Here is a 19,016-nt window from a genome sequence, read left to right as displayed (position 1 = left end):
AACAGTTTGTTTTTGGTTGTTTCTGTCTATATTAAAATTACCATGAACTACTCCAGAAAAGAATAACTTTTGACCGTCGTCGCCGCCCTTTCAGAATAATTTTTTTTAACTGATTTTAAAATTATTACTTCAATTAACACTCAACCACACTCTGTTATGAATCAGCGTAACACTGTTTAAAAATGCAACATGTTTAGTTTATTAAGAAAAGAAAGGGAGAACAGTGAATGTGTTACAGCTGCTACAGCCTTCATCAACATTTGGTTGGAGAAGTGAAATAGATAATTGAGTGCTTTCAAATATACAAACATGTTTTTTTTTTTAAATGTTGATCAAAAAAGTGATATATAGTGTAGCGTGCACAGGGAAGGCAGCAGCAGGGCTGGTAGGTGACCTAATCACATACAAAAACATAAGCGATGTACAGCAGTATTGGCGCTATGCTTTATTGCAAGAGGTCCTGAGATCCTTCCGTCTATGTGTGGATTGCCTCGCCCTGTGTGATGCGCCTGTGTGCATTAACCGTGATCGCTACAAATTTTTTATATATATATATATGTGTGTCTTATATTTTTTGTAGGGGTGTAGCCAGGGGTTAATTGATAATCAATAATTAAATTCCTTTCTGACTGGCACAAACAACATACCTGTACTTCTCAGTGTGCTAGGCCATTGCCCTGTCACAGGGCACTATTTACCAACAAGTGTAAGCTCAAAACAGTCTTAACAGTATAAAGTAGCAAGGACTTGCTCAAGTCAACAATTTACCTGCTACTAACTGAAATGTAGTTGTTTTTTAATGCCAGTTTTACACCATTGAAGTGGTTTTATTCCTATCAGAAAAGTTTCCTTAGCCCTTCTCATTGGGGCTGATCACTGTTAACTGAGAAGTGTTGTCAAAAATGTACAGCAATTGTTTGGAACAACTCATACAGTATATGTATAATAATAATGACAACTTTTTTTTCATGTGATTTCTTTGGAAGCAGGAAATACACAGAAGGAGCTGTCAACTAAGATTATACAGGCTCACAAAGCCTGGTGGTTTCTGATAAGATGGAAGGGTTGCAAAATTAAAAATAAAAATGACTCCTGCAGCAATTTTAATCACAAAACCCAAATGAAATGACTCAACCTGCATGGAAACAACCTGCATTGTTTTCCCCTATTATTTTATATCATTGGGGGGGGAGTGAGGGGGGGGGGTGGCTGATAAAAAGGAAGTGAACGTGGCCATCTTGCCTTATCTTAAGGAGTCAGTGTGGGCCAGTGGTTATAGTCCAGTGTTTGTAACCAGAAGGTCAACAGTTCAAATGCCACCTCTGCCACTAACTGACTCACTGTGTGATCCTAAGTAAGTTACTTAACTTCCTTGCGCTCATCCTGCGGAAGAAATGTTAAATAAATATCCTATTGTAAGTGACTCTGCATATAATGCACAGTTCACAGCCTACCTCTGTAAATTGCTTTGTGATGGTGGTTCAATATGAAAGGTGCTATATAAAAATAAAGCTATTATTATTATTTAAATGCTGTAGTCTGTCTATGCAAGCAACAAAGGAGACATGAGGCTGTTATCTGCATGAGAATCCAATCTTCTGAGGCAAAATTTCTCTAGATATGAGTAATGTTCACTCCAGTAGAGGGATTCAGCCTATACAAATTAGGTTTAGCTTTGCAGTACCTTAAACACATTTCAGAACATTTATTTATCATATGCAAACACACCTTTCTCTTGTTTTTTCTTTTCTTTTCTTTGAATCTTTACTCGAGGTTGTGGTGTACACATATCATTATAAATCTGTCTTTTAAAGAAGAGAAATCTCACTGTTTTAAACAGCCAGCTGGGACACCTGGTACAGCTTCCTGTGAGAACACAAATCTGTCAGCAGCCACTCCAACATACGCTAAAAATAAACTGAAAAGAGCAGCATCCTCTGCACTCTGTGTTAATACTTTCATCCTTCGCTGGCTTTGTTTACAGCCTGCCACTCCTTTTTAAAATCTATAGATACATCCATGACAACAGCAGCTTCCTTCCAGAGTAATCATAGCATCACAGCAATGTCTAGAACCTTTAATCATTGTCAGGGTTTAGTGGCACAAGTTTTTGTAGTTTGCAGTTTTACCTCGATAAAGGGGTCAGTGAAATACATATATAATGTTTCACAAGCATTAATTTGCCACACATTATTTCTCTCTGAACATGTCCTGCCACGTACAAAGAGAGACCGATTAAATAAGACACACTTGGAGCTTATTTGACAAGGAGTTGAAAGGTCTCCTATTTTTTAAATATCAGAAGGTGCATAATAATTCCATGTCGCTTGCATCTGCTTTTTAAGACGGAAGAATAGAGAACACACAGTTAACACAGTTAGGTTATGAGGCAACCCTGTAATTGTAAGTGTTTTAGGGCTATACAAATGATGTGTTAATTGTTCTTGGAATGAGAAGGAGAATCAGAATAGGCACCTGGAAATGGCTACTGTTGAAATATCCTTCTATGTACTCATTCATGACAATAAGCACATTTCCTGTTTACTGTTAGGTCCCTGAATAAACTAAATCAATAAACTCATACGCTATGTGATGTTGTACCAGGGTGATTATAGATACATCTTTCAAGCATTCTGCCAAGTTCAAACAGGACCGAATTAAACACATCCTTACTCAGCACAGGGAATGCACATCAGGCACAGTATCGTTTTCTGTGGATGCATTGCTTAATAAACAGGGTTAGCAGGAGATTACATACAAGATATTATTTGTGTTACGGTTAAAGGAGTGATAATTAGATTTTAACAATCCATTGCCTTATGCTGTCTGGATGTAACACTAATATAATTACGTTAGGTCGAGAACCACGTCCATACGTAATGAAGCCTGCTAAGGATTCCTGCATTCTTCAGCTTATTCACAGTATCACATTGAGGCTGGCTCTTAATATCTGTTTCACCTACATTTGATCATGCAGCAAATAATTGCTTGGCTAAATGTGATGAAACTTGCAAAGGTTTTTCTTTATCACAAATTGCCTTTATCGTAATCTGGGATTTATGTCTGTTTGCAACTTTTTATAATGTGCATACAGAGGATACAGGTCTTCTTAGGTATTGGTGATCTTGTTATGTTACTGGTTCGTATTCACTAGTTCTTCTCCGCTCCACTAGAGGTCCCTGCGGCCTTTGCTCTTGCCTTCCTCACTGCATGGGAGAAAACAACTCTCGGATAAAGTCGCGAGACTTCCTTTTCTGTCTCCTCTTTGCGTCATCCTCCAAGATGGTAGGTAGCTGTAGTCTCTTTCTGCTACAAATCTTTATTAAAATCCGAAAGCATCCTGCGTTCATAAACAAAGACAGTGCACAAAGCCCTTGGTATAGAGACAGATAAACATGTCAAGATATCTTCTAAGCAAGAATTGGTAATGAAAGTGTACGAAATGAATGAGTAAAGAGCTGTGTTTCCCTTGCTGGTGCCTCTGGTGTTAGGTGGCTCGCTGTAGTCTTGAAGGCCTTCTCGTACTTCTCCTATCTTTCTACGAGGTGCAGATTTGTCGTTCTTAGCTTGTATGTTCAGTTTGTCTGCTCCTTGTGTGTTACGCACCATTGTGTAGTGATTTAATAATGTGCGTTTTGTTTCAGGACAGCAGATGCGTTTACTGTTATATTCGCAACGGGTTTAGCCATTCCTAAATACTGTAGTGTGTTTTTTTCCCCCCCACGTTTGTAACCACTAGAGGTTTTAAACCGTTCGTTCTGTGTATTTTGTCGTAAATGCATGTGCACTGTTTCGTAAGGCCCGTTTAACTTTGGCCATACTGTGATTTGTTGTAAAACACCACAAAATGTTTATTTGGCCTGTATTTATTTCTTTGCAAGCAGAAATGTATAACATGGTTTGCTTTTGAAAACGAACGTGTAGTACTAGCACAGTAACAATGTTCTGTAAAGTAACAGTAATTTCGTACCGGTACAGGCAAGTGATTTCCCGGGCTAATACAAGTCGAAAATCGAGTGCTTCTACATTTTATCCACGAATGCAAACGCTTTGGTGAAGGGTCTGGAATGTAAGTCGGGTACTTTTCAGAAAAGCTTTATGGTGAGGTCTGGTAATAAACGGTCAATTTAAATATGTGCAAGACTTTTTTTTGCACATCTCTAAATGAGGCTTGCCTAGTTTCACACCTGGCTGTGTTTTGTGTGGGTGTGCTCAGTACTTTCAGGGTTTCATCCATCTATGTATGTATTTGTTTTAATGCTGCTGTTTCTTTTTTTTTTTAGCCTGCCAGAACTAGCAAGACCCGAAAGCTCAGGGGGCATGTCAGCCACGGCCATGGGCGTGTTGGTAAGTAAACTTTGCATTTAGTTATTAAGTCTTTAAATAAAGGCAGCCTTTATTTAGTGTTAGTGTAGGTATATTGCTAGTTGTTGGCTGCTCCAGTAAAGTAAAATTTGATCCATCTAGCACAGGGGTCTCCAACCCTGGTCCTGGAGAGCTTCTGGTTTTTGTTCAACCAGTCTGTTACTTAATTGAACCAATTATTGGCTTAATTAGTCAAGATTAACAGGTGTTCCAGATCTTTAGCCAGTGATGTAAAGACACCTATAAAACCTGCCAGACAGGGGCTTTCCAGGACCAGGTTTGGAGACCCCTGATCTAGCAGTACTGTGGATGCACCACACTAACGGCTAATGTTTTATAAGCTTTAAGACGCATTTGTCATTCAGAGTGAGTTTTAATTCTGACTTTGTGTTTTATTTTTAATACAGGCAAGCACAGAAAGCATCCTGGAGGTCGTGGTAATGCTGGTGGTATGCATCACCACAGAATCAACTTTGACAAATAGTAAGTTAACTGAATAGGGTGTAGTATTAGTCTACATATTTGGGCTGCACACAGCATTCAACCCATGTTGGTAAAAGACAGCTGGCTTATTACATCCCCTTGTTCTCTATAAATGCTGTAGTTAAGCAGGTGTAATAGACTATTTATCCTGAGCTGAATGTGAGTACTTGGTTGGTAGGTGCTTCCTTGAGACTGGGTTACTGAAGTGAAGTCCCCATTTTATGTTTTATTCCAAACCACATAGGCCTGTAGACACATTATGTCAAATTTTATTAGCAGTGCACGAGTGGCTGTGCTGTGGATATGTGCAAAGCCTTGCAAATTAACTTGGAAGGTTTATCCACTGGGAAGATTAACTCACCCCCCACCCCCATATTTACAAATGGTGATGTTGATACTGTATGTCCGTGGAAGAGGACTGTTTCTATTAAGTAACGATAGAGGTCTATTCAGTTTACCAACCTATGAAACACCATTTACACTGAGTAGTCTGTGTGTTAAGTTTAGTCATGGTGCCTCACAAATGCATGCACACACTAAATGTGCAGATTTCAACTATTACATCTAGTTTTTAAACTTGTGGTGCATGCTGTTAAATGTACTGTATTTATTTATAGGTCTTTGACCCCGTTCACACTACTGGGCCACCTCAGGGGCCGCTGCATATTTAGGCCGCTGCAACACCGTTCACATTTGCGGCTTAAGGAGCCTTTGCATGTTCACATATGTGACTGAAAAGTAGGCCTACAATGTGTGCTTGGGGTTTTTTTTTGTGGTTTTTTTTTTTTTTATGGAACAGCCTGCATTCAGAATGGAAGAGCTACCAGAATATACAGTAATCCTTGATTTGTAGCAAGTATTTCTTAATGTATTTTTTTTTCCAATGCAGCACAGTAGCAATTGTATGGTGTATATTTAAAAAAAAAAGTTTACTCAACGTTATGGTGTGTGACAGTGAGAGCTTAACCCCATCCACAATCGCATGATTCTCTCAAGTACACAGGTAATTAGAACGGAGAAAATAGCAACTCGCTATTTAAATATTTATTTTCCTAATAGATACATCGCTCAGATTGCAATTGACTATCATCAGGTTGTACATACAATGACAGGCTCACCACTGACCACCTAACAGTACTACTGCTCCTTCCTAAAGAAGGACTCTGCATATGTTTCTTCTCACTTATGTATTTAACCTGCATGAATAGGGTTTGTTTACAAACATGATCTTTAAACTATTCTGTTTACTCGTTTTTATCAGTCATTATTCTCTAGTCCCTAACAATTACCACTTCACTGAGGGAAGTGCCCTAATCTAAATACAGCAATGCACAGTCTCATATATATATATATAATATAAAAAATACTTTGAACATGTACAATACATAAAACACTGCTCTGTCGCCTGTAGAATAACTAACAATAATAATCACAATAGCAGGCATCGAAATATTAGTGTGGGTCTCACCCTCACATAGTGTATCAGTGATCTTAATATTTGTGCATGAGAACAGTAATTTATGTGTGCAAGCAGGTAAAAGAAATAATCGGCATTTTATTGTAAAGACACATACTTTTGTAGCTATGTAGTATATTGTTGCGTGCAAAGTAGACAATGATGGCTGAATATCCCAAGTCGCCAGCATTATTGATCATTATTGAGATCCACAATGCTACAGTTTTTATATTTATCATTAGTTACTAAATAACAGGAAAAAAATAATTGACAAGTTAAGCACTATTATTAATGCACTGCAGCTCGTATATTATGTGAAAGAAACAACCTGAACGTTAGCCCGCTAATTTTTTTTTTAATTTAATGTTTTTACAATTAAAGTTGTATGATGTACTAATGATTACCATTCAACACTGATCCACTGCTGTCTTGGCTAGCAGGGCATTCAGCTTTCTAGTTACATTTCATGCCTGGTTGGAGTATGGGAGTGTCTACTGAGCTATGCAACCACATTGGGGTTATTTGATACAAAAAGGCTGACTGTGGTCTACTTTGCATACATATGTAAAGGCCGGCCCTGGTCTTGGATTGCCTTTTCTTTTTTGGAGCGTTCACATGAGAAAAAGGCAGCCCTGGGTCGCCTTAAATCGCGAGTGTGAAAGTGATTTTTGACACTTGTTTTTCTGTTGTAATCTTATCGTGTAACTTGATCTGCTTCTGCTTGTTAATGTTGTATTTTTCTTAATTTAGCCACCCAGGGTACTTTGGTAAGGTTGGTATGAGACACTACCACTTGAAGAAGAATACATACTTCTGCCCTACAATCAACTTGGACAAGCTGTGGACACTGGTCAGTGAGCAGACCAGACTCAACTACTCCAAGAAACCAGACGGTCCAGCTCCCATTATTGATGTTGTGCGCGCTGTAAGTAGCTCTTGTTGTTTAATGCAGGGCATGAGTTTTAGATTCCTCTTTCTTAACACTGAGACTAGAGTCACACCCTGACACACATGATTGTCCTGGTGTGCTATAGTACTCGAAGAGCAATTGCTGATCTTATTCACTGACTGTGGCTTCTTATAGCTCAGCCAGCCACATGGTCTGTGACATTTTGTTTTTGTGTTTTCACGTTTGTGTATTGAAGCTTATCAGATGGTAATTTTAATAAAAGAATCGTCCTCATTCATTTCAATGGGCTGTGTGTCACAGCTGCAATATATTAGGACGTGTTTGATGGGATATTGCCACTTTTCGGGTTGGTTTATAGCCACAATGTCTCACAACGACACACACCCTGTTGTGCTATGTTCCTTAAGTCTCGTCCTAGTCTGGATTAAATTAGTGTGTTTGGGAAGCATAAGAGGCTGTGTTTTACAAGTGTTGGTGGTATGGCATTATGGGGTATATTGATCCATAATCGGATTCCTTCGAATACCGGCTATGATCTTGATCTTATTTATTAGCTACATGTTTTGTGTAAAAGGCCAGCCTTTCTGATTTATTGAATTCTCAGAACATGTGTCTGAGAACAGGTTTTAATCTGCTTGCACTGCATCACTTAAAATCAGATTGTATTCTAAATCAAAATTCATTTGTTAACTTAATTACAAGATTAAATTTAAACATCATATTTTACAATGAATACTAAACAAGTGGAATTAAATGTGTGTTTTGTTTTTTCTCCCTCTATTCAGGGCTTCTTCAAAGTCTTGGGCAAAGGCAAACTGCCTAAGCAGCCTGTCATTGTGAAGGCCAAATTCTTCAGCAGAAAGGCTGAAGAGAAGATCAAGGGAGTTGGCGGAGCTTGTGTATTGATGGCATAAAGGTTTCATTGCATCATGTGAAAATAAAACTGTTCTGTAAAAGGAAGCCTGATGTGTGCTTTCCCCCCCCCCCCCCTAGTCATGGATTCTTAGAGTACTAAAGAGAAGAGAGGAAGTAGCATTTATTTTATTTATATATCTAAAGTAGTGCATTACATAAAACAGTTTACTGACCACTGCTATTAAATACATTGGATTTCTGTCATACAAATTAGCATATTATCTTACTGTTCTGCAAGAATAAAAAGCTAAAGGCAAATATAAAACTAAATTGAAGCAAAATTATTTTGACTTCTTCCATACTAACAAACAGCCTTGCACTCATTGGTTTCATTCATTTCCACAATACATCTGCCCAGATTCTCCACAGGCATTCTTTAAAATCAGTGGTTATTCTGAAACAGTCAAATGCACATTATTGGATAGTCATTGGTAACATGCATACTCATTCTATTGTAATGAGCACCTGTTTTATTCAGTCATACAAGTAGTTCAGAGGCCTAATTCAAAATGCTCATTAAACAACCAGCTTACATTAAACTGTACAAAATGTTTCCAACAGTTAGCCTCTTGAAGTAATGAATTGTTCCAAGCTAAAAATAGCAGTCACTTTGAAGTGGATGTGGCCAGTCTCTGGTGTATCAAAGGTTTTCTAATGTGCATAAATTGCTGTCTTGTACATGAAAAGCTCCACAGATGGATTTTTTTTTGGTAAGCGTTACAGTAGAAAATGGCTTCAATTCTTCTTGTGAAGAAACTTCATTTTACTGCCTAGAGAAAGAGAAAAGTGGGTAAATTACTGGATAATCAATTGTAAATAGTTTCCACATGTAATTTAACTATTGAAATGCTGTTAAATTGTAACAAAACGACTCTGGAGTACGTTGATTCAGAGAGCCATGCCGATATACTGAAAGCCCATAGATAATCACCCGTGAACCAATCTGTTTAAAGAAAAATGATAGTTGCTGAAAGTACAGTTGGAGCAACCTCCATTGTATTTGCTTTCCAAAGTTTAAATTGAAACATCCAGAACTACTGTAAAATACTGCTAATGTTCCTATAGTAGAAATGTATTTGAAACAGATACCCACTCACCTAATCCTTTCAGAAACTTGTTGACTCCGCTCTGTTCGGTGTCTGGCAGCTCCTCCAAATACTGCTCAACTCTCTGTTCAAACAGACCTGTTTAAAACAGTACAGAACATAGTTAAAGATAAGAGCTTTGTTGAAACAGCAGTCCATTAAGAGACACTCAAGTAAAACGTTTACATATGGTAGAACTTTGTTTAATTAAAAAAAAAAAAGGCAAGGCTGGTCATGAACATTCGAATGAAGGGACCCATTCTAAAATCCTTAAAATAAATATATCCTTGTACTACTCAGCCTCACCAGTAGAGGGAACTACAATAAAGTGTTAATGTAATGTTAACTGCCTTGTTAATAGGGTTAAAACATATTACAATAGTAGCCACTAGGTGGCAATATAGAAATGGCAATTTAAATTGCTGCACAGATTACAGCTGGTTGATAAACACTTGATTTGCCAACTTTTGTTGGAAACACAATGTTGTAAAACCTGAAACAATAATGCATTGTTTTATCACTACAGACCTGTAGCATAGGTATAGGAAAGATACTGAATATATTTACACTGAAGATATGTTTATATATTCACATCTACATTCTGATAATCTACTGAGGGGAATGTGAGAAAAGTAGACATTCCATTAACAGTCTATGACTGAAGGTCGTGAAAAAACAAATATTCACTGCCAGTGGTCACTGATGTCAACTGTAAGACAAGATGCACTTCCTTTTTATTGAACATGTGATGTCCTGTTTAGGATTAATGCTTTGTTAACTGATTGACAACACATAACATACTTAATATTTAACTTATACATATTTTTGTAGTCTGGTTTTAACTCACTTCACAGATATACTGGTAAACATTGGTATATTAAACAAAGGTACAATGTTACTTGGAAACATAATCTAACAGTGCTGGATTCTGAGAGGAATTATGTTTGTTCCCATACTGTACATGCCAATCACATCATAACAGTATGAGAAATGTGGGAAACAAAAAGAGCCGGTTGGGTCCCCAACAGTATCTAGTTACTTCTGGAATGATCCCTGAGCTGCTACTGCCTCTGGTAAAGTATTTCACACATGTATTATTCTCTGGGTAGAAAGGTGCTTTGTACCTGCACACGGTTTGTACCAGACAGCCTAAACCGAAACGAAAGCATTATGGGTGCCACTGTACCTTTGGCCCTGCACTTCCTCATCTCTCTGTCCTGGATGAATCCTGCAAACATTTGGGACTCCATGAAAACACCCAAGAAGCGGCGGATGCTCTTGGAAGCCACAGATTTGCGGAAGGCCTCCCTCTGGAAAACCCGCTCCCCCTTCTCGTTCTGGGTCAGGAACAGGGAATAGTGTCCGATCGTCTCCAGAAAGAAGCGGATGAAGGCCTCAGACACCAGACTGCTCAGACTGTTACACTCTGAAAATGGCATGTTACTGTTAACTGCTTTTAGGACCATGGTCATACTGACAGTTTGACACATACTTTACCTTGCGGGGCACAATTTTAGTAAGGTAATAATAACTACCTATCCTGCAGGATTATTCATAGAAATGTTTAGCTAATTTTTGATCCTTAACATACTAAATCTAAGAACATGATAGACATGCATACATATAATATTCATAATATATCATAAGTGAGGTTTATTTAATATTAAGATAATAAAGAAAGGTTAAATATCTGAACCATATAATATATCTGAGCAAGACCATAATGATGCAACAATAGAATGAATATTTGCCGTCATGCTTAACATAACTCATTAGTCTAATCATAAAAATGTGGCAGGCATCCTGCGTCATATTCAAGTGAATTATTGCATTGTCGATGTTCAAAGACATGACTGCAGATTTGGAATCAATTAGCTTGTGTATTGCAACATTAGATTTTGAATTGGATGAAGACTGATATAAACTGACAAACATGTTCATCTATGGAATATCAATGGATCACACAATAATCGTTTTCATAAACAATATAGTTAATTTTGCTACTTATCAATTTTAGTATTTAGCTGTATATGGGGAACACACCTTTCTCTAATTATAATATTAACCATTGTTTAAATTCAATGCTTTCTGCTATATGCAGTCTCTCATACCTTCATCTGATTCGCTGTCGGAATCCTGATTCATGAGGTCATTCTTCTGTTCCAGAGCCTGCTCCAGAGCAGTTTTCAGTTTCCGTGGCAACAGTGTGTCCTCATCATCCATCTAATGGCAAATAATAATAATAATAATAATAATAATAATACACCCACCCAACTGTAGATAATAAAGCTGTAATTACAGTTGTATGCCTACATGTAGCACGTACGATTCAATTCAATATCACATGTAATATGTGTGGAACTAACTTCTAAATGGTACAGCAACTTGTGTAAGCAAAATTATATTTAAGATGCTTTACTGTATTTCTGATCAAGGTCTTACCTGTCTAATGAAGCGGTCTGTTCCCAAGTCAACCATCAAAGCCTAATTAAGACAAACAAACAAATGAATAAATGCATAAAACAAACCCTGAAAGACACCCCACCCACAAACACACGTTTTTATCTTGAGTTGCTCACCCTGGTTAAATAAATAAATCCAACTCCATGCAATTATTATAAAAAAAAAAAAATAAATAAATAAATAAAAAAAAAATAAATAAAAATAAATAAAATAATAATAATAATAATAATAATAATAATAATAATAATAATAATAATAATAATAATAATAAACAGATGTAACTAGTTTTAACCCAACAGTGATTTTCATTTCATACGAAAGTGAGAACAGCTCCTGACAGAGTTGACAGGGTCATTAGAGCCCAATGCTCTGTATTTAACATGATTTACTGCTGTTCCTCTCCTTCATTAGGGTGCCAAACCAACAAGGGCAAGACCAAATACAGCAGGCTAATATTGAAGTAGGCTACAATATATATTTTTTCATTAAAAAGTTGCCATTGTTCTTTGTTGTTCATCTTCCATATTTTGTTGTGTACTTACTACTCATTTAATGAAACCAAGCAGTGTAAGAAGTTGCTTGTATCTTTCATCGCGTTTTTCAAATCAAGTAAACTTATTTGTGTATAAAAAATGACAATAAAGTTGCCGCCAGTGTCATCTTAAAAGCACTCAAGCTGAAATCGTAATTTAAAGTAGGCTACAAACGTGGCAGCGGACTATCTCTCTTTAGAGCACACAAGAACTTAGAGACTTAATACAACATGCATGTTGACTTTGAAACCACACCCACTATAGTGCTTCAGTGGCGGTACAGCCTTTGACACAGGCAGTTATGATGGTTCAGTGCCGTCTCTGAGCCTCCTCGCGAAGTGGTTCCGAGACAGTTCTGTGGCGGTACAGGCAATTCACACAGACCTATAAGGCGCTTCAGTGGCGGTTCTGAACCATCATAACTCCTCTGTGTGAAAGCCCCTAAAGTGTATCACGGACTTCACCAAGAACTAAAGTAGTCAAGGGCTGTAGAGAAAACCAAATAATTCATAGTCCTCCCTGTTTAATTGGTTTTAATTGGTTACCTTTGACTCTAGCACACAAAGAGACCTACATTAGTACAAGAGGATCCACCTGTGAGAGAAAATGGAACACAGCTACATTTGGGAACTTCACTGTCATAAAACTAAAAACTTGAATACTGTATATTCTTTGACAAACTAAAAGTCTTTAAGCACACCTTTTTGTTTTTTGCTTTGGATTAACTGTCAGCAAGAAGACCTCTCTGATGAAGCAATGTACGGACATAAGCATATACAACAGAAGAGTGGCACTGAGCAATTCTATTCTCACCTCTTCCACAGGAAGCTCCTTCAGTTTGGGGAGGGAGCTGGAGAGCAGGCCTACCAGGAAGGGGGTTGGGCAGCAGACAATGTCGATAATGGACGAGGGCAGGACAGGGATGAAGGTGTGCTGCCAGGAGAAGGGGTAGAGTAGGGCAACCACTGCATGGACACAGGAAGACAGGATGCTGCAGAGGACACAAAACACAAGCTTCATGGAGACCCCTGGGTGCATTGTTGGTTTGTTTTGGCCATAGCAAGATACACAAACCAATTAGACTTGAATCAACAAGAGGAGTTCTAGGGCCATTGATAGAAAGCATTGCTTTGTATATTCATGCATAATAGATATTTTGAAGATGAATACACAAATAAGCTTGACTGAATGAATGAATGAATGAATACAGAAATTACAAAGACTGCAAAAAGATTTGAGGATTTATATTTGGTGCAGGTCAAATGGAAATCTGCTGCAACAGAAATCCACAGATCAAAAGTTTGATGTCTATACAGCAGAACATAATGTGTACTGTTAACTGACTACCCACTATACTTGAAAGTGATTTTCTATATTTGCTATGCACTCAATAGATTAGTTCTGCGTCATTGATGCCCTGTTCTTCCCTTTGCTTTGGAATTGGCACGTGGAAAGACCTCATTAGCTGTTTCAACCCCAGCTGATGCAGAATCACATGCTGCATCTTTTCTTTCTCACCATCTTGTGTAAATCTATATTTCTTTAGAACAACCCCTTTTCACTGTTTTAACAGGACTACAATTAATAAGACATGAAACTAAATCAACTGTAAAACCCTCAGAGAAACACATGAAAGTGGTTACAAAACTTGTGCAGACTTGGATGTCTAAATAAAGCCACTATCAAACAAGTAAACATATAGCCCTTGAGAGAACCCCACATCTCTAAAACCAAGCTCATTTAAACAATACTTCAACATTTCTGTTTTCCTGCACCCTTCTTGTAATATGTCATCTCTATTTATAAATAGTACCCTAAATTTACAGCCGTATCCCTGGTGCCATTCACCCTCATTTAGTCTTGTCCTGCAAGTTTATTTACTTCATAACGGCATACTGTAGTCCAGCATGGCACAAATGTTTATATGCCGCCCCCTCCTCCCTCCAAGTTTCAAAACTTTTAAGAAGGTGTTTGTTAACATTTATGTATTTATCTAAATCTGAACTTTTTTTTTGGTTAAATCTAGGAAAACATACACAATTTACATTAAATCTGAGGGGGGAAAAAAGCATATTAAAATATGAGTTTATTTATTTATTTTTACACTTAGTGCTCCATACATGTTTACTGCCACTGCCACTCGCCACTTCAAACATAATTTCTCCAGTTCTACAAATCCTAGAGTGATCTTCAACGGCTCATTGTAAGGTAAGAACTTGGGCTAATCAGATACCATTTTATGTTAAAATAAGATACCATTTTACGTCAAATAAGTACACTTACACAATGCTGCGTGTAAAAGTCCACATGAAAACCAGATGTAGGTTTACAGGTTTTGGTATACATTTTTGGCAGACTTACTTTTCACATTGATTGGATCATGATAAGCACTAATCATGGCCTACCTTGGAAAAAGTGAAGTAGTACAAGATTAGTGCTCATCAGGGTCAGGGAAAGGGTTGTACAAGTTTAAGGATACACATTTCGTACACGTTCCCTTCCTGTGGTGAAGCACCAGCTCTCCTCACACTGATATTATAAGCTGTACATAGGACTATAGGGTCAAGTGGAGTCCTAACACCAGAATTACAGAAAACATGTTTTTAAAAGCATTTTTACCCATTTAAAGCCAACTAAATAAAATATGGTATTGATCAAATGAAAGATTCAGATTAAACTAAAACACAAATTCTGATGCCAACATGTAACATGTTTAAACAGTGAATTTGTTTCACATGACCTGAAAAATCACACCTGCAGGAAACAGTTAAAGGATTTAAAGTCATTCAGGTGTACCTACAGCGATCACCTTATAGGACTCGTAACTAAAATGCACATCCTACAACACACCCACACACAGGTATACTCCCCAGGGATGTGGCGGATTCAAAGGGACACACTAATCAAGGACTTAGTAGCTCAAAATACAAAACACTCAATTCTATGGCATGTACAATCAAAGAGAATGTACCAGAATGCATTACATACAGTATTAAGGGGGGGGGGGGGGGGGGGAGTTTCATGCTGGTGTTTAGTAATGAGCAGCATATGGGTATTTTGGATGTATATGTCAATTTGCTGAGGGAGTGGCAAATGGGAATAGTTTTTGCAATTTGTGTAGATGGGTTGAAAAGCTGTGCTCAATTTTGCATATTCCCTGGAAATAATGGATAATTTAGCCATCCACCTTTTGACCTATCCAAGCTTTCACCACAGGAACGCCTAGTGACTAATACAATATAAGAGTGCACAATCCCTAAACACCTAGATTTTTGTGTAAATCATTTATTGAGGTTTTGGCAAAGCACTGTACATTTTGTTTTCAATATTGTATGCAAGCTGTTTTACAAAAGGACGTTTCACTGTGCTACATCAAACCCTACTGACAATAGCCAGGGTCCACCCCCTTGGCACCATAGGCTGCTAAGGTTCGGCAAGTGAAAAGAGCCGTTTGGGTTGACAGAGCGTTAGTGTGTCTTTGCATGAGCTGGGGATAGTGTCCCAGTTAGAGATCTATTGAAAAGGACTGATGCAACAATTTCCAATGCCTCCTACACTAAAACAGCAGGTTAACATGTAAGCCAAGATTTCTTTCACTGAGTTTTTAAATAACAGAAGTACAATCAGCTTTGATGGCGACTGAGACACATCCCATAAAGCTGCTCTAATGGGCAGACTGCCTCCTGCTGCTGTTAACAGATTGCGCTTCATAATCTGTACAAAGGAATGTTTGTACACAACAACAACCATCCTCACTCAGCAAATTCAGACAGAAATGCAGGCTTTCACAGCTATTGTCACTGACTGAAAATGGTTCAATCAATCACACCCATAAAACCAATGATCAATAGACAAACCAATGCGCTGGGAAGAAAGAGACAGGTCTAGATGTACAAAAATCAAGCCGAAACAAAAGTCATGGAATCATTTTCCCTTCACTGTATTTACTATCGTCCATGACAGCTCCTTCCACAATCTGGCACTCTGAGAGAAGGACAGGTTATTCACAAACCCCTCCTTACTAAGATGAAAATCAAAGTCTCAAACACTGTGTTTCCTCTTCCAGCCAAACCCACTTTTTTTTTTTTCTTAGATTTGAATACTGCACTCATTTGGGTGACAACGAAGGCGTAATGTTTATTATTAACACACGCAATATCTTTGTTGAGGAAAAGATGACATTAATCTGGTTCTAAACATGTTCTTGCTAGACTTTTTAAAGAGTTTACTTTAACTTTTTAAATCCCTGGCCATTTAAAGCTAGTCAATGTCTCTGTTTCATGTATGGGTCACAGAATATCCACTTTTATTCCATTCTCAAGGAAGCAGAGCAGAAGTGGCCAGTGATGCTGCTTTACGACCATGATATTCCACAGTAAACTGTAATAAAAGCAGAAGTGAACCCCCACATATACAAACACACTCATCCAATTCCAGCTCAAGTGAACTTGATGCATCTCAGCCGGCATCATTCTGAACAGGAAGCTGTCACTTTAGACATGCTACCCACAATCCTTGTCTCTCTTCAGCCTCATTTAACTCTGCTCAATTTTCAGAAAACTATGAGCTTTAATCACTTCATCTTAATAAAAAGAAAACACCAAGCGGTGTATTATTTTCTGTCATAGAAAGACTACTTAACAAATTGTGTTTAGAACTCCAGCATTAACTGTTTTAATATACTGTATTTTTTGTTTTTTAAACAGTGGTTAAAGAGTTCCCATCTCATTTAATTTAATTTGAAACAGACAGCAGCTTTTGTTATTCCATGCTTTGCCTGAACAAATACTGTATCTAATAAAAATTGTATGAGTCAGTTATTTCTTTTTTTTTTAAAAACAGCCAGTGTGATAGAAACATCTTGATTAATTCACCATGGCCGTGAGAAAAACCAGCAGTCGTGGAATGTGCTCTCACACTGCATTTTCATAGACAATAGTTACATTCACAAGTCAGTACTGAAACAGAATACTTCCAAGGGCATAGGAGAAACACAATCTGTTTTACTTTCTGGGTAAAAGGTGTTCAATTATCTACACAAGCAGTTACTGCATCAAATCTAATAAGGCATTTAGGAAACACTATAAAGGATTACCTAAAAGGTGCAACTTTTTACTTCAATGACATCAATGGCTTTGTTTATATACAGTCTTAATACTCTTCTCACACTAACTGGTGTGACAATGGAAATGCATCACAAATGTCACTGATATGCTGAAATTGCACAAAAACATGCCCAGCTGGAAGCTCAGAACTCAACTAACAGCCCACAAGAGGGTTCCACAGTGTTACATCTGCATTGTTCATTTCATTTCAGTTTCATAACAATATCTCCCCCATACATTACGACAATGTTGTGGCTGCTGAGGTATTAAAAAAATGATTTGTTTTTGCCAAAACAGGATCCCAACAGGCATTCTTCAGTATTGTGTGGACTGTCTACTAGGCTCTAAAGGATCAGGTCTGATCAGGCAGTGCAAGTTCTACAGCCCCCATGTTCTTAAGTGTAGGCACTTTACAGTTATAACAGAAAAAAACACACAAAGCTTGATGTGCTTACAACAATGTTCAAGTCTTGGCCAGCCCAGAAGCTCATTCCGGTCTGATCTTGTTAGAACTGAGCACTGAGGAGTGGCAAAGATGATGTTGGAAAAATATGAAGGGTTTGCTTTGTGCTGATCAGGTGAAGGGGACATTTAGTAGCCCTATTCCCAGATCCATACTTGCAATATAATTTGCATTTATGTTTCAATCTAATATCTTACAACTTTCCCACATTCCAGTCATCTTAGGTATATGATACAGTACCTTATAAAAAGCTACCATGATATAAATATAGCAAAGTGTAGTAATGTATAGTGAAAGCCCAATAAAACACAGAGATGGGACATGCTTTATTTTAAGGGCCGTTTTTAGTTTATTAACTGTTAACAAACAGTTATAAACATGTTAATGCACATTACTTATTTTCTGTTAACTGTTAGCTAATAACTGGTGTTTGCAAAAACTGCAAATACCACAGCCCTACGGATGATCAATCAAACACCAGCGCTTGATGCCCAGTCGATCATATGCTTGAAATCGGTTCAAATTGTCACTGTAGTAATGTTTAGCAAATTAAATCAGGTTTTTATTAACCCTAACCATAAACCTAAACCTAACCCTAGCCCTAAGGTAAAAATTAACAATGTTTGTTAACTGTTAATAAACTAAAAAAACATCCCTTAAAATAAAGCGTCACCCAGAGATTTATGGTACAAAACAGCAAACCATGGTAAGCTAAGGTAAATGTATAGGATAACCATGGGGAAAGCATGGAAAACAGCAAACTGGTAAACTTTTATCAAGGCTGTGAGTTTTCAAAAGCTGCACAGTGGAGTCATTATAATCAAGGAAAGGCTGTCTAGTGTTGCTACAGTGCAAAAGTAATCTAAATATGAAATCCACTTAGTCATGCACATCACTTGGAATTCCATTCCATACATTCGGATTACAAAATTGAGCTCAGTCATTCACTCCCTGGAACATGTGGCGATATGATTGGCGATATGAAAGGGGTGGGGATGACGTTATTATCTGTAAAATTGTGACAAACTGCCGTGATCAAGCAGGGTCCTCCATGATAAGGGCATTAAAACAAACCAAAAGGAAGTGAATATTTTCCAGATAACGTCAGCAGTCCCCAGACACGTTTGTTTAAACTGTCCCAAACAATGTAAAGACAGATATTTCACAAAGTCCATGAACTCTTTGGAAACCCTGCTTTCAGTCCACTGGAGTTTAGGTGATAATTGAATGCCCTTGGC

General features: G+C 37.7%; 2 protein-coding genes and 1 non-coding gene across 6 annotated transcripts in view; 2 read left to right on the top strand and 1 right to left on the bottom strand.

The window, feature by feature from the left end:
• Positions 1 to 3,189: 3,189 nt before the first annotated feature.
• Positions 3,190 to 8,170, top strand: LOC121329487 (60S ribosomal protein L27a). Its single transcript, XM_041275059.1, has 5 exons — positions 3,190 to 3,285; positions 4,284 to 4,347; positions 4,773 to 4,848; positions 7,055 to 7,229; positions 8,000 to 8,170. The coding sequence occupies exons 1-5, from the start codon at positions 3,211 to 3,213 to the stop codon at positions 8,126 to 8,128; spliced, it is 519 nt and encodes a 172-aa protein (XP_041130993.1). The 5' UTR covers positions 3,190 to 3,210; the 3' UTR covers positions 8,129 to 8,170.
• Positions 7,287 to 7,417, top strand: LOC121330429. The gene has a single exon (XR_005951859.1). It is a non-coding gene; the product is annotated as a small nucleolar RNA SNORA3/SNORA45 family (small nucleolar RNA).
• A 71-nt stretch (positions 8,171 to 8,241) lies between the features above and the next one.
• LOC121329486 (DENN domain-containing protein 2B-like) overlaps positions 8,242 to 19,016 on the bottom strand; it is a 66,363-nt gene continuing 55,588 nt past the window's right edge. For all 4 annotated transcript variants that reach the window (XM_041275056.1, XM_041275055.1, XM_041275058.1 and 1 more), the window contains 6 exons: positions 13,024 to 13,201; positions 11,657 to 11,698; positions 11,326 to 11,437; positions 10,401 to 10,640; positions 9,227 to 9,313; positions 8,242 to 8,899 (listed from right to left, as the gene is read on the bottom strand). In XM_041275056.1, coding sequence (XP_041130990.1) covers positions 8,865 to 8,899; positions 9,227 to 9,313; positions 10,401 to 10,640; positions 11,326 to 11,437; positions 11,657 to 11,698; positions 13,024 to 13,201 — 694 coding nt within the window. In that variant the 3' untranslated portion in view covers positions 8,242 to 8,864. The remainder of the gene's footprint in view (positions 8,900 to 9,226; positions 9,314 to 10,400; positions 10,641 to 11,325; positions 11,438 to 11,656; positions 11,699 to 13,023; positions 13,202 to 19,016) is intronic.

This window comes from Polyodon spathula, chromosome 17 (assembly GCF_017654505.1).
Source record: "Polyodon spathula isolate WHYD16114869_AA chromosome 17, ASM1765450v1, whole genome shotgun sequence".
Lineage (NCBI taxonomy): Eukaryota > Metazoa > Chordata > Actinopteri > Acipenseriformes > Polyodontidae > Polyodon > Polyodon spathula.
This window is presented reverse-complemented; position numbering and strand designations above follow the sequence as displayed.

Coding starts and splice junctions, on each gene's coding strand:
- LOC121329487 (XM_041275059.1), top strand. CDS start 3,211: ATGGGAGAAAACAACTCTCGGATAAAGTCGCGAGACTTCCTTTTCTGT. Junction 4,348..4,772: donor CCACGGCCATGGGCGTGTTG/GTAAGTAAACTT, acceptor TTTTTAATACAG/GCAAGCACAGAAAGCATCCT. Junction 4,849..7,054: donor AGAATCAACTTTGACAAATA/GTAAGTTAACTG, acceptor TTCTTAATTTAG/CCACCCAGGGTACTTTGGTA.